The 22,312-nt window shown below is 39.5% G+C and overlaps 2 protein-coding genes across 2 annotated transcripts; both read left to right on the top strand.

The window, feature by feature from the left end:
- Positions 1–4,469: 4,469 nt before the first annotated feature.
- On the top strand, positions 4,470–12,556 carry LOC145767528 (uncharacterized). The gene is made up of 5 exons (XM_082579373.1): positions 4,470–6,015; positions 7,403–7,536; positions 7,899–8,033; positions 8,765–8,936; positions 9,722–12,556. The coding sequence occupies exons 1-5, from the start codon at positions 4,520–4,522 to the stop codon at positions 10,134–10,136; spliced, it is 2,352 nt and encodes a 783-aa protein (XP_082435499.1). The 5' UTR covers positions 4,470–4,519; the 3' UTR covers positions 10,137–12,556.
- Positions 12,557–16,026: 3,470 nt separating this feature from the next.
- LOC145767480 (uncharacterized) lies at positions 16,027–19,627 on the top strand. Its single transcript, XM_082579313.1, has 4 exons — positions 16,027–16,272; positions 16,735–16,872; positions 17,860–17,999; positions 18,492–19,627. The coding sequence occupies exons 1-4, from the start codon at positions 16,116–16,118 to the stop codon at positions 18,510–18,512; spliced, it is 456 nt and encodes a 151-aa protein (XP_082435439.1). The 5' UTR covers positions 16,027–16,115; the 3' UTR covers positions 18,513–19,627.
- The last annotated feature ends 2,685 nt before the right edge of the window (positions 19,628–22,312 follow it).

Consider the following 22,312-nt stretch of genomic DNA (forward strand, 5'->3'; position numbering starts at 1 on the left):
CCTTTAATAACTATTCGTCTATGATTCTAACCAACTGAACTGCCGCCATTTCTCAGGCAATAGCTGCCAAAATTTTCTTACATCACATCGGCCGTCATGGAAAACGAGTGATAAAAACAAAAAATGGCGTAGTGTGATTTTAATATAACCCATCGGCATTAAACTAAATGACTATTGTGGATTTTTGTAGAAGTGAAGAAAAGGCGATCGTAGAAAAATTTGTGAGGAAATCTGTGTTGTCGCATAAGCAGTGGTATGCCAGGAAGAGGAACGTAGCTAAAACCCTTAGTTATTATGTTTCTACAATCTTTTTTTGACGTAAAGTACAAAAACAATAGAGCCTCAGTTTTGAATAGTTTGCTAGAAAAGAGGTGGACTGCCCTGTCCTCCGTGTCAGTTGCGCTCTTTTGTAGGCTACAAAGTAAGATTTTATCGACTGCCGAGTTATTTTCGTATTTTAACATACTTGACATTTCAAAAACTTGGAAATCTATTTTGGCAGATACGGTTGAGCAGATTACGGTATTCAGGTGAATAATAAGCAAATGTTTAACTTCGTCTTTTTCATAGCAAAATCAATAACTTAGATATTGATTATTCTCGTCAAGACCACAAACTATTGTAAACACATTTTTACCACTTAATATTCGAATTAAGTCGATTGGTATTCGCCCAATTGTCCATTGTTAGAAGGATAATGGGCCACTTTCCGCTGCTTCAAGCGTTTGCTGGATAACGTTGCTGCGCTTGACTGAGCATGCGCGACCTCGCCTTCAAGACAATCGTGAAATTTGTTTGTGATGATCGCGCTAGTTAAAAAAAGTCTGTCGTAAGGCGAAGAAAGCAAATACTGTGAAGAAAGCAAGCAATCAAATGGCATTATTGAATTTAGATTCATGGAATTTAATGTTGGGTTTGCTTCAACTGACAAGGGAAGTGTATACATTGTGTTCTTTCCGCTCGCCTGAATTATGACAAGCTTTGTTGAATTAGCGAGGTAGTCAAATTTATCAGTGGTTGTGATAAGAAAAATAGTTTACCTTGGAAGTAAGCCAGTTTTTCAATGACAGGTTCACTAGTTTTTGTTTTTCTATATCATCAGACGTAAATCTGATGCATACCAAATGGCAGTGGCGTAGCCAAGGGGGGGGTTTTGGGGGTCACAACCCCCCCCTTTGGCACGCGTGTGACGTCACGATATTGAGAATGATGCTTTCAGTCTAAAAAAATTGCTTAATTTTAAACAAAATTGCATTAAAAGAGTAAGTTTTGCCAATACCAAACATCTTAGCCAGGAATTAGCAACAAGAAAACATAGAGACTTAGCTTTATTTCCGAAAAATGCCGAAGAAAACATGATCTTATCCTTTTGCAATGCCACCAGACACCACCATTTTACAGGAATATTCGTAACTACATTTTTGTTGAAAATGCTCTCAGAATGCACCAAATTCAAAGTAATTTTTCAAAATTTTCTGGGGGAGGCCCCCCAGACCCCCGCCGTTGGGTCGTCAAAACCCCTCCCTTTCAAAATTCCTGGCTACGCTACTGCAAAATGGTGTTGGTGTGGTGACCTATGAGAGTAATAAATTTCCAAATGTGTCCAAGTTAGTGTTTGCTTTGCGCCAAGATCCATGACAAACTGTGGCTTTAGCAAAGCAACGGAAATTTGAATTGACCTTTGTTTATCAAATTTTGCCATCATACGCTTTTTCATGCCCGATGCGACATTTTTTACCATAAAAGTAAGTTTTTGTTTAATGATGCTCATGCTATATGTTGAACACTCAAAAAATGGGAGAACTTGGTTTCTGTCTGATGGATGAATTTTTTCCTAAGGCGTGTTGCAAACATAGTTACAACTCTGGGCTTGATTTAAAAAAAAATGTGTAAGACTATAGCTTTGGAAAGGTTTTTAGTTATGCCAGTTTCTAGGAAAGGAGATGACGGGAAAGTTGAACTAATATAATGACTTGGACTCTTGTACATGTGCCACAACTTATAAAGCCAGACTAAGAATTTTTTGGATAGATGCAACTTGATTTCAATTACCGGTACACAAAATTTGCATTTTCAACCCTGACAAAAACCGGTCTTTGGGCATTGATTCAACGTATGCAAAAAATGATTTGCTGTCTGGATTCATAGGAAACCACTTGGCAGTATTTTACGGTGTTTTAAACGCTGAAACGGAACATACACAGCTCTCCCAACGGAGCATAATAAGATGAGCGATTGTTTACTAACATGCGAATAGGATGGAACAAGCTATGGTCATGGAGTAATCTATCTATGACGTCTGCGTTTTTAATGGATGTATTTTTTGCTCGGTTGTCTAGCGTAATCTTTCTGCTTAACCGGTCATTGAAGTTAGCTCCAAAGAAAAACATCTCAAATTCAATCAATGGTTTATTTGTCAGAAACAAGAACATTGTACATGTTTTGAAATATGCAAGCAGCCTAATATACACATTGCAAAAGTTGCACATGTTCCTATAATGACAGGAAGACAGCGAGATGACCATATTGGTTTACTCGTCAACTGCCACCCTACAGATGTGATTAGGCCATTAAAAAACATGTTAATAGAGAAAGTGCCTTTCTTTCATGGCTTAGTAGGTGTATAGCTATATACTTTCTAAAGTAGAATATGTTTCTAAAAGGTAGATTGTATGGAGTTTAACATAGCATCATCCGAAGTTGCGTGTTTATATTCGATAGATCTGCAAGCTAAACCATTCTGTAGGTCAAGGTTTTGTGTTGTTCACTGCGCAGTGTCAGTAACGAAGCTCAGCTAGTCTTTCCCTGGTTTTATCTTCTTGTATACTTGGTGATTAAATTTTATTAGTAGCCTACTTTGTGTCCACTGTTGTGCGCGGTAGATATTTTCTTTTTTTCGGCCGCGCAGCTTCTTTTTGCGTCAATAAAGCGTCTTTATTTGCTTGGAGCCGTTTCAACGGATTTGATAACCATCTGTACATACTTATTGAAAACCTGCAACACATCACAGTCTGTGGCCACCTATCAATATTTGATAGAGGCTGCTTTTCGCCCCAAGCAATCTAACTTCAAAACAACTACGTTACGTTTACGTAGCAAGACAGTCAAAAAGCGTGGGCAGCAGAGATCGCTTGAAAGGGACGAATAGTAGAATCTTTGTGATGTCATAAAAAGTAAACGACGAAAATCACAACGTTTTACGACACTGTATTGTGATGGCAACATTTTCGCAACTCCATTGAACTGTTTTGCATTCCACATAATTACAATATTTTGAAATCGTTCGCCCAACAAATCTGCAGTGAAACAGCATTTCTAATTTTTGTTCAGCAAGACGGTGGAAACAATGGGTGCATTGTATTCAGACTAACTTTTTGGAATAAAAACATGGTCATTTAACCAATTGGCAGCAGTGGCCGAGTGGTTAGCGCGTTGGGCTCGCAGTCGAGAGCCTGCATGTTCGACTCCAGCCACTCGCACTTGCTGTTGTTTCTCTGGGCAAGAAACTTTACGATAATTGCCTCTACCCAGTGATCGATTTCGAGTAATGGGTAGTACCAAATTTAAGTCATAAGTAGAGTAGACAACCGGAAACATACATTGCCGTCGGCTGCAGCGTGGGTCAGGTGTACGTCGGAAGGCGTACACCGATGCATAGCGCTCAAGTCCGCTTTCCCGCAATGCAGGATAAAGATATGAAAACAAAACAAATAAACAAACTTAGTTTTGAGAGTTATCTCAGGCGACAAAAAACAAGACTATTCTTGGAAGTATTGGCCGAAGAAAAGACATTACGATTTAAAAGACATGAATTCTTGGCATGGAAGGCGAGAGTGGGTCCCCAAAACCAATGGTTGTTATGTAATGTGATAAGATGTAGATGTAGAACAGTGATAAGAAAATGTTAACGTGGTAATCGTCAGAAAAATTTGTCGATTTTGCTTTAATGCAGTCATCGAATCAACGTAAAAAGAGCCAATGTTATTAACTGAGATACTTCTCTGATCTTTCTCATCAAAAGTATAAATCTACAATCTGTCAAAATCAATCGTCCGCCCAGATAGCTCTGTTGGTTAGCGCGTGATATCGTGAACTGGTTCGACTCTCGGGGTGTGCGCTTGAGCAACGCATATTTAGGACCTCTCCAATCAGCGGCACCTAATGGATGGAATAATTCCCTGGCAACAAGACTTCAACAATTAAAAACTTCATTCTGTCAATCTCGGTAACCGGCCCTGCGTCAAAAGAGATTGACAAGTTATGCAAAACTACCAAGAATAACCTATCAAGGCTTTTTCAGTCCGAGGATAAAGGTTCAAAATCAAACCATCAATCCATTTTTATTTCATACTTTTTATTTGTTGCTAACATTAGACTTTTGGTAAATGTATATCAAATGGGTTGTGGACAAAAAGTGATTTTTTACCTGTTTTCTTATCGCTATTTTCTTGCAGGTGTAATTACGGGAGAATAGTTAGTTGTTTTATGTAGAGTAAAGTGCCTGTGCTCTGTCCTCACGATGAATAATTCAGATATTCTTCCGCGTGTTCTTGTAAACGCGAAGCTACATCGTCGCGTCACACCTGATTCGCGCAGCGCAATTGTGGTGCAAGAGTCTCTGAAGCACAGGTGTCCACCTATTGACGTCATAAAGGAAAAATCTGTAAACGCTCATGAACCTACGTTGGACTATCAGCAGCTAGGCTTGCCACTGACCAACCTGCACGAGAAGACGTCACCAAAAAACTTAATTGGAAACACTGCATCTTATTCTCCAGTGAACAGTCTGTCTCCAGCATGTTCTGCGATTGCTAATGCATGCAATCATGACCATGATTACAGTTCTGGTGATGTAGTTCGAGTGAGGCGAGATTCTGGCTTAGTAAGCCGATCGATTTCGCCGTTAAAAGTAGACAAACATGAAGATCTTGCTAATTGTCAGATCGTGGAACTGAAGACTGTTAGGGTTCCAGTTCCACCTAACAAAGCTCTGCAGCCGACATCTCCTCGAGAAGCTAAGCAGATCCGGGATGCGGGATCGAGACTACGACGGAGATGTGTTAAAGTCTCGGAGGAGACACCTAAAGGAAGAAGAGGAAGATCTATCAAAAGTATCCAAGATGAGGAAGTGATAGACAATTCCTGCATATTTGTCAGCACTCGACGAACCGCTGAGCCTCGTAAGTCACGTGCTCGGAATAGCCAGCAAAAGAAAAAGAGAGAGAATACCTCAAGAGCCACTCCACAAAACGAATTGAATGGCGTTGATGTTGATTTCATTACGTCCTTGCAAGTTCCTGATATTGACGGAGACGGTGACAACTCCTCAACCACAAGTTCAGCTCAGGAGAACTTCCAGGTTAACAAGTTTGACATCACCAAAGACAAACTCACCGCAGAATGGCAAAAACTTGTCAAAAAATATCGCCCTAAGAAAAAAGACATCGGTTATGAATCTGATGATTGTTACTTTGATGACGTAGGCAAGCCACAACGTCAGTCGACGCCGATTCGTAAAGAAAGACTTTCAATTGCTGGTGACTTACCCTCTCCACGCCCAAGTATCACCCCTTGCCCCCCAAATACATTAAGGAAGGCTGATAGAGTTGGCAAGGTGTGTTACGACACTGACGATGACACCAATCACGAGCTGAACGAAGACACTGAGCTAACAGAACAGGACTCTGCGTACTTTTCTATTGATTCGTCACTCAACATCATTAGACCTTCCAGCAGCGTCGGCGTTCCAACATTTCGAGGTGAAGGAAGAATCGGTTCAGGTAGCAGGCCCACGACTGGGAACAGATCAGCTGCGAGTACCCGCCCGCCATCTGGCGGTAAGCGAGTTGCGGCAACCAGCCTTTCATCCACTTCGTCCAGCAGCGCTTCTAGTGACGACGATTCAGTTTGTAGTTCGCTGAACTTATCTAAATCTGAAGCAGACAACATCAATGCTAGTGAAACAAAAGAACACAAGCCAAGAAGAAACCATACACCTTCTTTGGAAAGCTCGAAGTAAGTGGTTGTTGTTTTATTCTCTGGTAATAGAAGCTTGATGCTTTAAAGCAGGGGTTTTCAACTTTGGGGTTTTAGAACCGTTTTTCTAGGGGATCGCAAAATTCCTGAAAATCCAATGTCACCCATCATCATCCATTTTTTTTTCAAAGAAGCCTGGTCTTCATCTCGAAACATCAGGGTCGACCAGTTGTCTGCAGCGACCCTTCCATCTCTCTCTATTGTCGGCATCTTCAATTTGCAGTGTAATTGTTTTCAATTCTTTTTGTCAGAAAAAAATTAAAAATTGTGTTTTTTCGCAATCGATCATTTTTTGCAGTGAGCTTATTTTATTGTTTAAGCTTTCAGATGTTGCAAAGGCTTTAACAATAGAAAAGCATTCAATACTTTTAGGGACAATCTCTAGATATTTTTAACCTAGTTTCTGTACGTTACTTTGTACCAACTAAAGTTAACCAGATTCTTCGCTATGGCAAAAAAACAAGATTATTTGGAAGTCTATGTTAAATATGAATTTGTCAGTTCCATTCTATCCTTTCTAATGGCATCGAAAAATTTAAGTGTGTAGGCTATTTTGTTCAAAGTTCTTTCAGCAACACCTCTAGCCTCCAGGCATTGACAAGGTTGTTAAAAAATGCAGCACCAACCATGTAATGTAACTGAACTAAAGCACATTTGAATAAATCCATAAAAGATTGCAATAAATTCAACCGGTGAAAGTGCGAAAATGTACATTATTTTCGTTATTGTTTCTCCTATAATCTAGCCAAGCTTTATAGGAAATGGAACTAACCAATGATCGGAGGAAATATTATAATTAAGCAGTAATAAATAACAATTTGGTTTCAAATGTTTACTATAGAACAGTGAAACGAGGCATATCTGGATGTCATCGTGACTCAAATTTGGTTAAATTTTTCTTAAATATGCTTTGTTGAATATTTTAATGGGGGTCGCGAGACTACGTTGATTGCTCTGAGGGGGTCGCAGTGCAAAAATGGTTGCAAACCTCTGATCTAAAGTAAAGGTGCATTGCTAATAAAAAGGACCTCAGTGTACCAACATGTTCTCAATTCATCATTTAAGCTTTACTGCCTACCGCATGGCATCAGATAGCATCTTGGTTTTTGTTTTAATCGATTTTGCTATTTTACTGTAAGTAGCCTACAGATCTTCTGTTTCGTGACAATACCTTTCTATATCTTTTGAGTTCACGAATCGTTCTTATGCATTGTTCTTTTGAATCTTTTATGAGGAGCAGAACGCGTTTGAAAAGTTTGTTTTTCTAGTGCAAATAAAATGAAATTTTGTGAGTTGTTACAGAATAAAGCCAACTCAATTTCAACGTTGTAAAGGAAACTAATGGAAGTTTGTTTTGCTACGGCAGGTCACCAAGCCAAACCCCTCATCAAGACCATGAGGTTGTGAAAGCCAGAAAAGGAAAAAAGTTTGTTCGGCAGATAGACGGAGCAAAGAAGCAGCCCCATATACGCCCCATACCCCCTCGAAAACCCAAGAAAGGTAATCAAAGACCTCGAATTGTTTGACTGATTTGAAATCTTCAACCACTACCACAAAACAAATGATAAGACTTTAGCGCAAGTTTATTCTATTGTTGCTTGTTCACTGCAATGTGCATTCCCTAGCTATAAGATCGTAGCGGTAACCAGGACCTATAGGGTGGTTTTATCAGGTCCGCTGATCTATTGGCCGACCCATGATAGGCTCCACAAATGTCGCATATTTGTGGAGTCTGCTGTGTAGTTTCAAAATGAGTTTGGAAGCTTTTTGACCCTCTAGTGGGTTTTGTACTGTCTTGAAAGAGGTTGGCTGCTGCTTAGCATCACAATTCTGTGATAGCTTCTGATTTTTATGTGCAACAGATCCTCTTCCGATGCATCTCAGAGCTCTTCCTACCTCCTTCTTTCAAGAACCTAACAGGGTGAGTCCATCCCCTTACAACATCCTTCCACCTGTACAGCCCTTGTTTCGACAGGTCAACGCAGATGACGTCGCAGGTATGTCATTTTTGGCATGTTGTTGGTAACGATGCTTATAAATTGGTTTGTGTGAGGTCTAGACGTTTTTCTGGTCAGTTAGTTTGTAAACGACTTGTTATAATAATCTGTGTTTTTTCACATCGTGCTGTAAACCTTATTCCAACATTATGAGTAGTTTGTTGGCTGAAAAATAATAATCTATGAAAAGGTCCTGTGGAAAAGACTTGGGGTGTCTAAACTGCTTAAGATCTTGTGTTACCCGAAACTTGTTTTCTGGAAATAAGGAAACGAGGCTTCACCCATGTACGGCTTCTATATGAAGCATCTTCTGTGAATGCAGCATCTCAGAATAGACAGTCGAATACTGGCTAAAGTATCTCACCTAAAGAAGACTTGTTTCAATGCTTGGCTTGGCCACGTATAACGAAAAAGTCGAGGGATTAGTTAACAAAGTCTAGAATTTAAACTTAGACTAAATTTAGAAGACTCAACTATATTCGTCATGCATAATAGTCGGCTACATAGCGGAGTGATGAGGGCCCTGGTGCGACACTGTAAAGGGCGCCGGTTTGACACGCTCAAGAGCATGCGGTTGTGTGTCTGCATGCCGGGACATAGACTCGAAGATTGGCTTCCTTGCCTTTCCCGTCCACTTAATCCAAATCTTCAACTGCCGGGTGTAAACCTCGATACGACTCTTCCAACTACATATATAACAGTGTTTTAAGACTTTTTGAAATTTCTCTCAGACATTCGCCCAGTGACTCCTCCTGAAAGTAGCAAGATGAAGGAAAGTTCTTCCTCCACATCCAACGACGCACACCGAGTCATCATCACCGGAGATCCTGAAATGATGCAGAGATTATTTGATGCCGTGGAGCCCCAGCATCAAGCCGGTGGTAGACGGATCAAACGGGGAAGGTAGGTCGATGAATAGGAGTGAATAGGGGTAAAAAGTAAGACATAACCATCGAGATGAATCGCATCATTGTGTATTAGGGAGCAGTAAGTGACCCCAGATAACTTGAAATTTGTGGCCATTTGTTTATGAATTAAGCTTTCACACTTTTGTTTGGTTTAATTAGACGTCAGGTGGTTTTGCCTTTTCAACCAAACTGTTATCTTCGTTCCGAAGTACTGCCATATATTTTCACTGTCATATTCTAGTTACGTTTGTACACGTATCGGTGACGTTGAGTAATTGTAGTAAAGTTAAACTTACTAAGTAAAGTTCAGTTACCTTGTAGCAGGCACTACTTGCATGGAAGTAAAACGATTGATATCAATATTTTACGAAATTGAAATCTTGCCCAATCATGATATCATGATAGGCGTTTGAAAATAAATATTGATAAATTAGTTAATATTATTTATAAATATTATTAATTACATCAAATATAGTTATTACTTTCTAAAACCTCTACCTACAGCCTGTTTCATCCTAAAAGGGGATCATTAGAAGGTCCTTATTCAAATAGAATATATAAGGACCTTCTGATGATCTCCCTTTTAGGGTGAAACAGGCTGTAGGAGTTTTAGAAAGTAATAACTATATTTGATGTAATTTGCCCTTCTTGGCTTTTTGCTTGGCATTGAGCACTTTTTGTAGTATTGATAATATTTATTATTTTATTATTCATTATAAATATTTTACGGTATCGAAACTTTGTCGAATTTAAGATAATGTCACGAAGGAATTTGTTTAGACCGAAACGCACACCTCGGATTATGCCTCCTCCGAAACTAACTTTGAACGGCGATCCTTGCATCCGGCAATCCATCACTGACTCTCTCTTCCCAAACTTGTCCATGGACAAAAACAAGCAAACCGGGGTTCGAAACTCGGTCACCACCCTGGTAGTTGAAAGAAACAAAGAAGAGACGAGTTTCAATTTCAACAACAACAACCTCAGCAACTCTGACATCTGCAGTAAGGAATTGGCGCAGTTTGAGTTTATTTCTTTGTCTTCTGCCGTAAACGATGACGATGTAGTCGACGTTGCCATGGAAATCGCGTCACCGGTTGTGACGTCACAACGCCAAGAGGTTCTTGCACTGCCGCAGCTTCCGGCCACTCAGGACTTTTCTCAAATGCTAACTAAAGTAGCGGCTTGTCTGTAAGAGACAGGAGTCGACAAAAATTCTACTGTTTTCCTTTCATAGCGATCAGCCGACTGGGGCTGCGTTACCAAGTGGTATGAGGCTCATCACGACGCTTGGAAGGCCACCAGTTCGACACTCTTCGAGAGCACGCGGTCGTGTCTTTGGCAAGACACTTTATGACTGACCTGAAGGCGGACACGAAGATTGGCTTCCTTGTCTTTCCGTCTACTGAATTCAAATCTTCCACCACCGGGTGCACGCTTGAAAACGAAAAAAGAAAAATTAAATGACTCTGGAATTAGCTACTGAGCACTGAGCTATGCCATCGATTGTTTACAGGTTCAACTCCCATCAACGGCACACAACGGTGAACTATTCAGCGCTTTCATACAGTTGATACCACTCACTCCACCTTCATGATATAGTCAGCCGTGAGGGGTGATGAAAAGATTGAAAGAAAACTGATTATTGCTGTCAGAATCTTCTGGCAACCAAAATAACGATGAAAGATAGAGAGCATTTTCGTTTAATGTTTGTCTTGTTGGGTTGTTCTTACCAAACCAACACCAACGAACGACGCATCGCTGTGTATGCAATACCCAAGACTCAGATTCCTGATTTTTAGAGGTTGGAATCTGTTTCATGTTTGTTCATCAGCATTATTCATTCTGGCGTACCCGGACACTGTTAACATAGTTTTTCCAAACATCCCCGTTCCTCATCAATTTCAACAGTTTGTGTTTTTGCACTCCAGTGTCTTGTTTTAATTGCTGGAGAAAGATTTTTGTTTGCCAAACTATTTTTCTAGTGCATAGTTTAGTTCCCAAAGAAGAATATGACTAATTTCTTGTTGACTTCTAGAGCAGTGACCTGCCAGGTGTAATCTTCGTCTTCTGATTGTCTCAGTGAGATGTGGCAGGTCACCATAAAGATATTTATTTGTAAAGTGCTGCTTCCAGCAGTTCGTGTTTGTTAGACTTGCCTTTCCGTGCGAAATTCAACTCTGAATATGATTTGTTTACTTGCTAGTGATTGCATCTGCTGTATGGCGGCACTTCGTGCTTTAACTTCTCAAAACCTAAAAAGTACGTTTCTCCATTTAGTTTTAAGCTTTTACTGGAAGCATGTGGTTGTCTTCATATTATCTCGAAAACTGACACAAATTCAGTGAGTTTTGGCGATGCTGGGATGATTGATATTGTCAACTCATCCCTCTCAACCTACTTGTCAACAATGACATATGTGTATTGTTTTATGAAACATATTTGCATTTCATCTCGAATTTGATAAACGCACCTTGTTCGATCGATGCATTGCAAACACAACGTTAATTTAATGTCACCGAACGCACATGTACAACATGGTTGGTTGAAAGACGACTTGTGAAATGAATCTAGCAAAGTGCAATTATCATTGACTGCTAGTGTACCTGCTTGTGTGATCTCTTACCGTATGAGAACTGTTTGTAATAACTGGCGATGAAGCAGATGTGTTGCATTGACAGTGCGCACTTGTTTGGAAACCAAGCAAATCTGTTTAAAATAAATAAAGTATCTGGAAAGAAAAATGAAGAGGTTTATTTATTGCCTGTGCCGTTGCAACCCTCAGTAGCATTATGGAAGATGGGCTTTTAATATCTTGTCGTCCACTTATTGTAAATCGTCAACCACCAGTTCTCAGTATTTCGCACTTTTTTCTAAATTCGACAAACTTCTTAAGGTGAACCTGTTGTTGCACACAGAATCACTGCTCAAGTAAAAAGTGAATGTTTACGCTTTTATCCCAGCCTTGTACGGATTGTAGACGTTTTTGTTTTGCATTGTTTAAGTATCTTCAAGTTAGCAAACGGTTTTTCTTTTAGATGTTTCACCTCAGTATTGCCAAAGTGAATTGTTTTTTTGTCCTTAAATTTATGTGTGCGGGAGCATGTTATCTATACGTCAAAGAGTCCAAGGTGGTTTGATTGGTACTGTGCTCCCATTACTTTACTACTTAAACAAAATATGCGAAATAAAACATGATTATTATTATTACCCAGCCAGCAAAGCATAATTTTTTTACATTGATTTAACGTCTGCGAACGTTGAATCAATAAAACCGATTATGTTCTGCTGTCCGATTATTTTTCTAAACAATCCGAAAATACACCTCGCTGTGGTCTGCGTGGCTTCGTTCTGCGGCAAGCTACAATTTACTTAAACACAATTTCTAATTCAGTTTCATACCAATTTTCATTCCCTTTTCAAGCATTGTGATAAACTTTTTATAAATTCATCTTTTGTTTTCTTGTGTGAAATTTTTGACCAAATACTATTAAATTTGCATTCAATTTTTCCTTTTTTTGCTTTATAATTTTTACTACTCAGTTTTTATTTCATATTGTGCTTTACAATTGCTTTGTGCAACTTCTATGAATGAATTAAACCTGAAATGCATCGCGTTTTGTATGTTGACCCATCAAGGAGCAAATACGAGTATTGGTAACTAATAACAAGAGTGCAGAAATAGTGCAACAGTTTATCTACAGCAAACTAACTGCGCACTTATAGTTTACCAGGTTTCGCTGCGTCTTTTTTTGTTTTCATTATTTCCCATCGCGCCGATTGTCGTCGTCATACTGTAGGGACCCGTTAGAACTTCTGCAATACTAATAGAGGGAGAGCGAAATAGCTTTATTTGCTAATCAGATTCTGTAATAATGAACAATTAGCTTACGTCACAATAATATACGGTTCATGATGGAAAACAGTTCAATTTGATTGGCCAGGAGCAGTGACTGACTAATATTTCTTCCCAGTTTAATACCCCAGTCCAAGAGTTGAGGGCCTTTGTCTTTTACCACCCACAAGCAGTGGCGGTGACTCGGGCTAGATGTTTGAACAGGTGTCAAACAGATTGCGTTGTTTGGTTATCCAGTTCGTGCAAGTGTGTTTTTGTAGCGTTGTATTATTCATCATGAAGGAAAGTTGTTCTCAGTGGTATGCAGCCTAAAAGAGAGACAGCCATGCAGGGAAGCAGCTGGTCCAGTCGACAACCTTGAAACCGTTGCCCGAATTTTGACTGCTAGGCAAAACAGTTCATCATTATGAATTATTTACCTTAGCTTTGATTGATTGGATCTTTATCCTTAGACTGGGAAAGCTTCTTGCAGAGCTTAATCCTGGCAGTTTCGCATACTTGTAGAGGCTTTGAATCACTGACGCAGGCCCGATCACCAAGATTGGTAAAGTGAAGTTTCCGATTGTTGAAAGTCATGTTGCCGGGAATTATTGCATCCATTAGATGCCCCTGAATGGAGAGCAGTCCTCAACGTGCGTTGCTCAAGCGTACACCCCGAGAGTCGAACCAGCGCGGCTTGATCTTGAAGTTTCTTCGTTCCAGAAGTCACGCGCTAACCAACTTTGTAAGGCATTGTGTCCATATCTCCAAAACTGAGCTGTGTTGTTAGCCAAAAAGTACAAAATGATACGTCACTGAACATAACTTGCGGAGCTATTGTTAGACTTTGTGATTGTTTATCGCCTGAAGACATAGATGTTACGCTTTTGTTCGCTTCATGAAACTGCTATCTCGCTACTTCGATCAAGTTGTTGAAGGTTTAGCCACTCAAGCGTGATTGAGAGCCAATTTGGACACGGTTGGCTGCATACAAGCCCTTAGGTGAAAACTCGCAAATGAGAAAAATAAGCTTTGGTCTTTGAGGCGTGGTAAAAAGTAAAAGCCAGTCAGCAAAACAGTAGTTCAAAGAAAAGCAGAAGATAGAAATGTTACAAGGAAAGACGTTTAGTTAAAAATTTGAAAGACCATAATTATGAACAATTTTGTTTTTGCAATACCATAATCCATAAACAAATGACTGATAATAACTTGGTGGGATTGAATGGTATTATTCAAAACAAATACAATGCACTAACAGCATAACAATTTATTTTTATAAATGATTCAGACTGGTCAGAAATTATCGAGCAAGAGTCAATTTGTTCGTCAAACTGGCGATGTTTAATAAATTGTTGGCGTCTGTATCGCAGAGGTAACTTCTAGCGTGCCCAAGGAAAGAGGAACTACTGTAGGCCTATATAATGCAAACCAGGGCTAACCTCAATGCTTTGCATCAGAAATTGCGTCCAAAGCTTAGAAAGGAAATATTCCTTTTGATGCAGGTTTAGAAACAGCTTCAGGAGTATAGCCTACGTAGAAAAATGTTTTAGTCAGAAATGAGAAAAACTTTAAAACCAAAACAAAGTATTTATTTGACAATGCTTTTAAACATCTTCAAAGTGCCACAGAAAATGCTGATAAACAATTTATGCCAGTTAGAAAGTGGGACTGCTGCTGAGCCTTAACCAGTAAAATGCGTATTACGAATGAGTATAACGTGGCATGCAATATGCAGCGGAACGAGCAAGCATCAAGAAAATTGTGTCAATGACAAGAAAACATATTAACTAATGAGCGAAGATTTAAATTAAGTGAACAGGGCTGACAGAGTCGGGCTGATGGAAGAAGATGCAAAGGACAGAACGAGATGGAGAATAGGAGTGAAAGCAATCGGTGTAGGGAAAGAATCGGTCACCTCCACTAATGGGGACAAAACCAAATTAGGATAGGCTAATAATTATGACGACGAAGAAGAAGAAGCGGAAACCAATCTTCGTGTCCACTTTTATGCTTGTCATTGATGATGATGATGATGGCGTATGAGCGATCTTTCCAGGCTAGATTAGAGGGCAGGAAATATTCAGCCACACAGCAGTCTCGTCGTCCAGGACCCTCAGACCTTGCGCACTGTGTGGAGGCCGGTGGGTTAGGCAGTGGTGGATGACATGGTCAGCGGTCTGTTCCGTGGCACCACACTCACATTCTGATGAATGAGCCAGGCCCCACTTGTGCATGTCCGAACGAAAGCGGCCGACGCCAGTTCTCAGTGTCTAATGTCTAGTGTCTAGTTAGCAGTGTCTAGTGTCTTGTCATTAAGTGTCTAGCAAAAGACACAACGCATGCTCACAACAGTCGTTAACCGACGTCCTTTGTAACACCCAGCTGAGGCTCTCACCTCTCGACCGGGCTTTCAACAACCTTAACCGTATCTGTTACTGCTTCCTTTTGGCGTCAAGAGTTACTGGCCGAGACCATCAGGTCTACGTCTCTCTTATTGCTAATTACTCCCTCGGCATATCAAATAACACTTTTTGCACTACAAAGCAATTTGCGCAAATAACAAATTACCTTCCTAATTATTGTCTGCCAGCAAAGAATGACTCATATCGTGTCAAAGACCAACTCCCTACCCAGACAGCATAATCGACGTTGAATCAATGTAAAAATGACAGATTTTGCTGTCTGGGTACGAAATAGAATTTTAGCGCCACCGCATAATGTATAACAAACACAAAAGGAAACCGCACGCTAATAGTAAACTGTCAATCAAGCAATTGAATATCAGAAAATTTCTTGCATTTTATTACTGGCTGTGACAAAAGGTTTATTGTGAACTTCACTATTATCCGATACCAACATAATCGGGATTAAAAGTTGGGGCGAGAAAAAAAAGTAAAAGTCAATAAATCTCAGGTTTCTAGCGTCACTGCTTCTATGTAAAATTGCTGAATTAGCAGAGGGCGAGACCATAAGGTCTACGCCAGTAATAGATACGGCAAGTGAAGTGCGGTGGAGACTTTCATTGAAGAATTTGTTTTCTTTAAGAGGAATCAGGAATTCTTCAGTTCCAAATCGCTTTCTCTTCTCTTTAAATAGTTGGAAATTACTGATTTAAGCAAATTAAATTTCAATTCAAGTACAAAAGGTAGAAGTTTTTTGTAGCCCACAACTTTAAAGTTCAATTCAGTGAGTTATGCGTATCCTATAATAGTAAAATACTGTAGGCTATATATAAATTTAGCTTTTAGTACTCTAATTTAACTATTTCAGGCAAAAACTTAAATTTTCAAGAAAGTGATTGCCTTTGTAAACTACACCTTGTAAAAAATTAACGGCAAAATGCACACAAATGATGACATCAAAAGATTGTACGCTTTGTCGTTGACCCTCGGCTTGTCTTTCGTATGCTCGGTGATCAGCGCCGCGTCAGACGGGTGGTGTGACGCAATCTCAGTCCCACTGCTAACTCACTATGGGTCGACCGGAAAGAGTTTATGTAAGTATTAAAATATGAATAAGTAATGAAATAGACGCTGATAGTGATGTCTCTCAATCTCTGTTCTGATTCCTCTATGTTATTGAGGATGAAATGTTATACAAGGATCCTTCATTTACAACCGCACGATAAGTAAACAAAATCAGGCAGATTGCCACAGATTATCGTATTCAATCTGGAGATGTGAGAATGTATTTTCAAACTACAGAAAGAATTTTGTTTTCCTTTAACTCCTCCGCTCCACCCACTTGTGAAGGCTAAAATAAATAAACAAAGACTCCAGTTTTAAATTTGATTGATCACTGGAATAGCTCGTAAACAAGAATGTTTCTACCTAGTCAAAAATCAGCTTTTTTACGTTGATTCAACATTTACGGACGTTAAATCAATGTAAAAAGAATTGAATAATAAAATCGATATATACATTAAAACTTTTTAATTGTATCTATTTTATTTTATTAGTATGGGTGGTTGGAGTTTCCGTCCTAATCATCCTGGGAATCCTTTGCATCAGCCTTTCTGCCATTATTCTCATGGCTCGATTTTTCAACCATGGACAAGGAAGAGCCATTCTTGCTGGAGTCCTTTGCATCTTTTCAGGTATGATGCTTCTCAAACACTCAAACAGTTAGTTTGCTCGCTAACTTATAAATTTATATAAAGTAACAGAAATTATTTGCATTAGCCTAACAATCGTATGCCAGAAACAAAGGATTACTTGTTGACAAGATAACGACCTAAAGTTAAATACTTTTTCTCACTCCCCACGCAAGCATAGATCCCAATTGGTTTTTGGATAATGTAATATTTGGTTTACTATAGATCAGTGGTTATCAATTTTGTTGTCTTGGCGGGCCCCTTTTGATGGCTTCGAAGCAGTCTCGGACCCCTACAAAATGTATTTGAAAGTTTGGTATATCACCTCTCCTAATGGAATCAAATGTTTCATAAGTTTCGATTACTGAGTAACGTTTGTATTTCTAAGAGCATTGATCAACAATCCGCTGTCTCCAAAGAATTAAGTTGAACATAGCCAACATAGCCTTAACCCTTAATATTAAAATATATAACTCATTTACATGATTTTTTTCTAGTTAGGAAACCAAACCTTTGTGAGACGTCCTTTAAATTTTCACACAACGCACCAAGGCGTTACGAGTTACGACGTACGTTTGAGAATCACTGTAATGTAATACATAAATAAAGCACAACCAATTTTTAAATTTCGTAATTTATCAACCATGCCGCAAACTTGGAAACTTTCACCGACTCTCTGAAATCGCTTCGCGGAACCCAGTTGAGAACCACTGTTATAGAATGTAAGCTTAGCACCTGAAAGCAAAGAAAGCCTTTGAGAAAAAGCACTTGTCATCAAGTGGTTACATTTTAACAAATGAGAAAACTGACCTGGACAAGACATTTGTGATTTGTTTTTTCCTGAACTGATTTGATCTATGTTTCCAAACCGACGTCAAGTAAGGTGTAATGCTTGTTGGATAAAGATGTAAAGTAAAAATGCAAGTAAAAAAGAGTTGATTTGCTGCTTGAGAAGCTGTCACGATAGTGATTTCACTCTCCTACTTTCAGCTGTCGTGTTTATTGCCGCCCTGGCCATCTTCATGGTGCAGTATCCTCCAGATACAACTTACTACGGATACAGTTTTGGTATTCTTTGGGTTGGTGCTATCTTCGCAATCATCACCGGGATTATCTTCTTTACGCTTGAGGTAACTAGCCAGACAACAAAACCCATCATTTTTCCATTGATTCAACGTCAGCGGATGTTAAATCAATGTAAAAATGAGGAATTTTCTGTCAGGGATAGCATTGTGGTTATTGTTGATTATACAATCACTTGAGAGTGATTGACAAATTCAACAACTGCGTCTTTGAAGCCAAATGCGCTCTGATGATGGGATATGTTGCGAAATATGTTCAAGACAAAAGTTTGTCGTTTTGTCAACAGTCAACCACTTGATTGCGTGGTTTGTGAGTTTACAGTAGATGTGATCAAAAATTAAATCCAGATGCATCAATTGTTAGACACGTGCTATGCCAGACGCATTGTTTATTATTACCTCTGTGCACCCACAAGTTACTTTTTTACAACAATTGCTGTTTAGCAACGCTCGTTGACTGTCTGAAACTACACTGACTGTTCGTTCATAAAGGTCGCTTGGTTTGTGATGCTTAATGTAACCGTCATGCATTGTGTTTAGGACGACGAATTCCTCAAATAAACCAAGTCAACATCTCGCATGACTGAAACCAACTGAAGAAGACCTTTTACTGAATTTCGTCTAAATCTTTAGTTTTATCTTTAACAATTTTTTCAGCTTCTTGTACTGTACACAAATGCTTTGCTCTCATTCTGGAACAATTGTAGATAAGATGCAATTTATATCCCTAGAACATGTTTTCCAGTTTAAGCGTCTGCTCTACGCTTAATATTGCTGTAGTAGTATTGCACTATTTTTGTAGACCAGCCTACGATTGTACTGTAAATCAATAATTCAATTAATTCAGAGGTTCTAAAAGTCTTTCAAGACTTAAGTGCGCTCCCAGCCTCATTTTAAGTAATATAATCAAGAATCTGCATCAGTCGAGGCTGGTTTCTTTACAGTTTTAAAACGCTGTTTTTTACAGCTGCTTTTTTGTCCTTTCTACTAAACTTTATTCGGTGTTCGACGTTTTTTCGTAAAATCAATTCTCGTAAACACAATTCTTTGTAAAGCAGTTCTACGTGCATGCAATTGACCGTAATACTAATTGTTCGTAAACAATTGTTTGTAAAATAGTTAGGTTACAGTTTTTTTTTAAAACAGTTGCAATTGTGCTTAAGACGTGCTGTAGAGTGTAGACGAGCAGACAGAGTGTCGAGTCCCTCATTCAGAATGGCATTACAGTTTGTGCGCAGCGAAAAAGGAAAGCCAAAACTTTTGTACAGTGGCCAGCTTTATTACAAAGATTATAGTGCACTTAACGCACAAGGGCAAGAAACTACTTATTGGAAATGTGAGCATTTTCGAAAGAAATGTCCTGCACGAGTAACAACTGCTATGGCAGCCATTTTACAATCCAGAGGTGGACACTTGGGTTGGGCGCCCAAATCGTCGTCAAGGGCGCCGTCTAATATTTGCATTTCAAATGTGGAACTGAGTCGTCCGAACTTGGGGTCAAGACTTTCAAGATGATGAAATTTGTGATTACTTGCGTGGAATTGCACACAATAGTTCATACTAAACTTGGCTGGTGTACCATTTGTACGAAGTTACTTAAAGTAGAATTGGTAGTGTAAGCTAAGAATTACTAAACACAGACAATTGTTGTATTCGAATAAATAACAAAACATGTGCTTTTTCATTGTGCTTATTTGTTTATGTCGTCGTAACTTGGTTAGTCATAAAAATTTGCATTATGCACCTTCATTGGAAATTTCAAGACAAACCTTGCTGTTGCGAAAAATTGTTCACGAACAATTGACCTATCACCTGTTCACGAACAATTCACCTACACGAACAATTGATGTATACGAAGAATTGTTTTACGAACATAACCATTTAATTTTATGAACAACTGTTTGCAAACAGTTGTTTTACGAACAACTGTTTACGAACAAATTACCTATAACCAAAAAATAGTTCTGCACCCGAATAAAACTTTATTAGTTATTGTATCGCAGTCACTACTCGATGGAAAATAAACTTGATTGGTTGTAGCACAATTGCAGTTACCTACTGTACAAAAGTACGGGTAGCCTATATTTAATAGCAAGCATTTCTGTGCTACAGATGTAGATCATAGATATTTACCGTACAGACATGTACCTTCCTACCCAACCAACAACTATTCGAGCACATTGTAAACCTTTTTAGGTTTATCACATTTTCCTCTTCATTGAGGTTTTGGTATATTGCACATTGCGGTGGGATGGCGCAGCGGATAAGGCACTCGCTTTCCAATCATGCAATCCTGGTTCGACTCCCGGCTTATGTTGGTTGTTGAAAATCACCGCTCACCTCTACCCAGGGTGTAATAAATTGGGTAGGCGTAGTGGCTGAAGTAAAGGCGGCCGAGAGAAAGGAACTGGCCACCCTACTCTCGTTAGTGCCGAAGGCTTAGTACAATGAGAACCTTATCTTCTCATCCCCCGATGCTTGGATCAAGTATGGGACTCACCTATATTGCACATTGCCGCTGGCACTTTTGTACCTTGAGCATCACATCGATGACGTAACACAATGTTATTTAGCGGCATCAAGTGGTCAAATTATTGAGTAGGCAACTATTGCTACAGAATCATAACCGATGCGGCCTTTGAAGCTAGATGCTTAGTTTGTAGTTCTTTTCCAGCGTTCCCTATTTCGTGCAGTATCCCCACTGGCAAGCAACAGCTCTACATAAACAAGCCTCTTATTCTGTCGTCTGGTGATTGAATCTGTATCAACGGCATGTGGAACCACCAGAATCGAGATCCAGGAGAGGCTTTCATACTCTCACGATTAATTTTCAACTGATCTATTAAAATAGATTGCATATTCATAACAACATGAAATGCGTGAAGAATTTTGTTGGCTCTTTCTTTCCACAAAGATAAGAGTTAAACTGACTGGTAAAGCGGCGGTCGATTACTCAAGTGGCAAGAATACGGTGCGATACTGATGAGCCCAGCCTCATGGGCGAAACACGTGTCTATCGCTGTCTATTCGATGCTACAATCGGCTGTCAAAATAACTTAAACATGAAATGCGTTGCTCAAGCGCACATCCCGAAAGTCGAACCAGCGTCGCATGATCTTGCGGTTTTTACAGACAAAGTCGGAACCAAGTTTGACAGCCATGTTTTGGGTTCGCAATTTGAACAAAAAGAAATTCAAAAAACAAAACGTCATCGTTGCTTGCTTTACATGTTTGAAATGGAATAAATAAATCTCCTCTCGGCCAATGTTATTCTATTTGAATAAGTTTACTGAAGATGGTGTAAGCTCGATGGAGACTCTCTCTATCTCAGAAGCTAATATCGAAGTAATCAGAGAAGTCAAATTATTATGAGACATGTGCTCGTTATAACAAGGGCGGACCCAGAAAGTAGCCTTAGGCAATTCCAACAAAACACAATTATATGTTTGTCTGCTTCTCTACATTAATCTGGCCTTGGGTGCGATCGTCTCAACAGCTCCCTTCTTCCTTGGATCCGCTATTGCGTTATATATAATTAGCAATATGCTGTTTCAAACCTGACGCATCTCCAGTTTGTCAAGTATTCGGATTTTACATCTGAGGACCACTTGGGTCATGGTCTCTCCAAAATTACCTCATCATAACGTAATAGTTTACTCACTGATGTTGGGCGATATGGTGCAGACATGTTGCGTTGGGGCTTGGCAGAGATTGCGGCCTGTGAGTGTGGTGAAATGCAGATGGCAGCCCACATAACAAGGATTGTCCGCTGGAGGCAGTCCGCTCCGTTAGCCAAGTGGCTACGCGCCCAGCTCAAAATCACACGGTGCTGGTTCGATTCTCTGGGTGTACGCTTGAGCAACGCATTTCAGGACTGCTCTCCATTCAGCGGCACCCAGTGAACGGAAAAATTCCCGGCAACAATACTTCAACAATCGGAAAACTTCACTCTGCCAATCTTGGTAACCAGCCCTGCGTTAAAAGCTTCTACCAGTATGCGAAACTACCAGGAATAACCAATCAAGGCGTTGTCAGTCCGAGAATAAAGATTCAAAAACCAACCAACCAACAGATCACCTCATGGTATGGGAGGTCTAGTCTCAATTGACGATGACTCCAGGCAGTGGCTAACCGACGGCTACCCCGATATATAGCGACAAAAAAAAATGTCTATTTATCGCTTTCAACGTTGATAAAACTAGAAATGTTTACAAAATTGTTGCCATAAAGTGACAAAAGAGCGTTTCTTCAAAACGTCACAATAAATCAAGCAAACTTGCATTGTTAATTGATCAAGCTTTTGCCACATTAGAAATCATCTTCTGTTTATGAATTTGGTTAGGTGGCGCTAATTAGGCTTA

This window comes from Aplidium turbinatum, chromosome 3, assembly GCF_918807975.1.
Source record: "Aplidium turbinatum chromosome 3, kaAplTurb1.1, whole genome shotgun sequence".
NCBI lineage: Eukaryota > Metazoa > Chordata > Ascidiacea > Aplousobranchia > Polyclinidae > Aplidium > Aplidium turbinatum.

Excerpts from the sequence above, each read along its gene's own strand:
- LOC145767528 (XM_082579373.1), top strand. The coding sequence starts at position 4,520 with ATGAATAATTCAGATATTCTTCCGCGTGTTCTTGTAAACGCGAAGCTA. Across the intron at positions 7,537-7,898 it reads CCCTCGAAAACCCAAGAAAG|ATCCTCTTCCGATGCATCTC; the intron begins GTAATCAAAGAC and ends TATGTGCAACAG. Across the intron at positions 8,034-8,764 it reads CAACGCAGATGACGTCGCAG|ACATTCGCCCAGTGACTCCT; the intron begins GTATGTCATTTT and ends AATTTCTCTCAG.
- LOC145767480 (XM_082579313.1), top strand. The coding sequence starts at position 16,116 with ATGCACACAAATGATGACATCAAAAGATTGTACGCTTTGTCGTTGACC. Across the intron at positions 16,273-16,734 it reads GTCGACCGGAAAGAGTTTAT|TATGGGTGGTTGGAGTTTCC; the intron begins GTAAGTATTAAA and ends TTATTTTATTAG. Across the intron at positions 16,873-17,859 it reads AGTCCTTTGCATCTTTTCAG|CTGTCGTGTTTATTGCCGCC; the intron begins GTATGATGCTTC and ends TCCTACTTTCAG.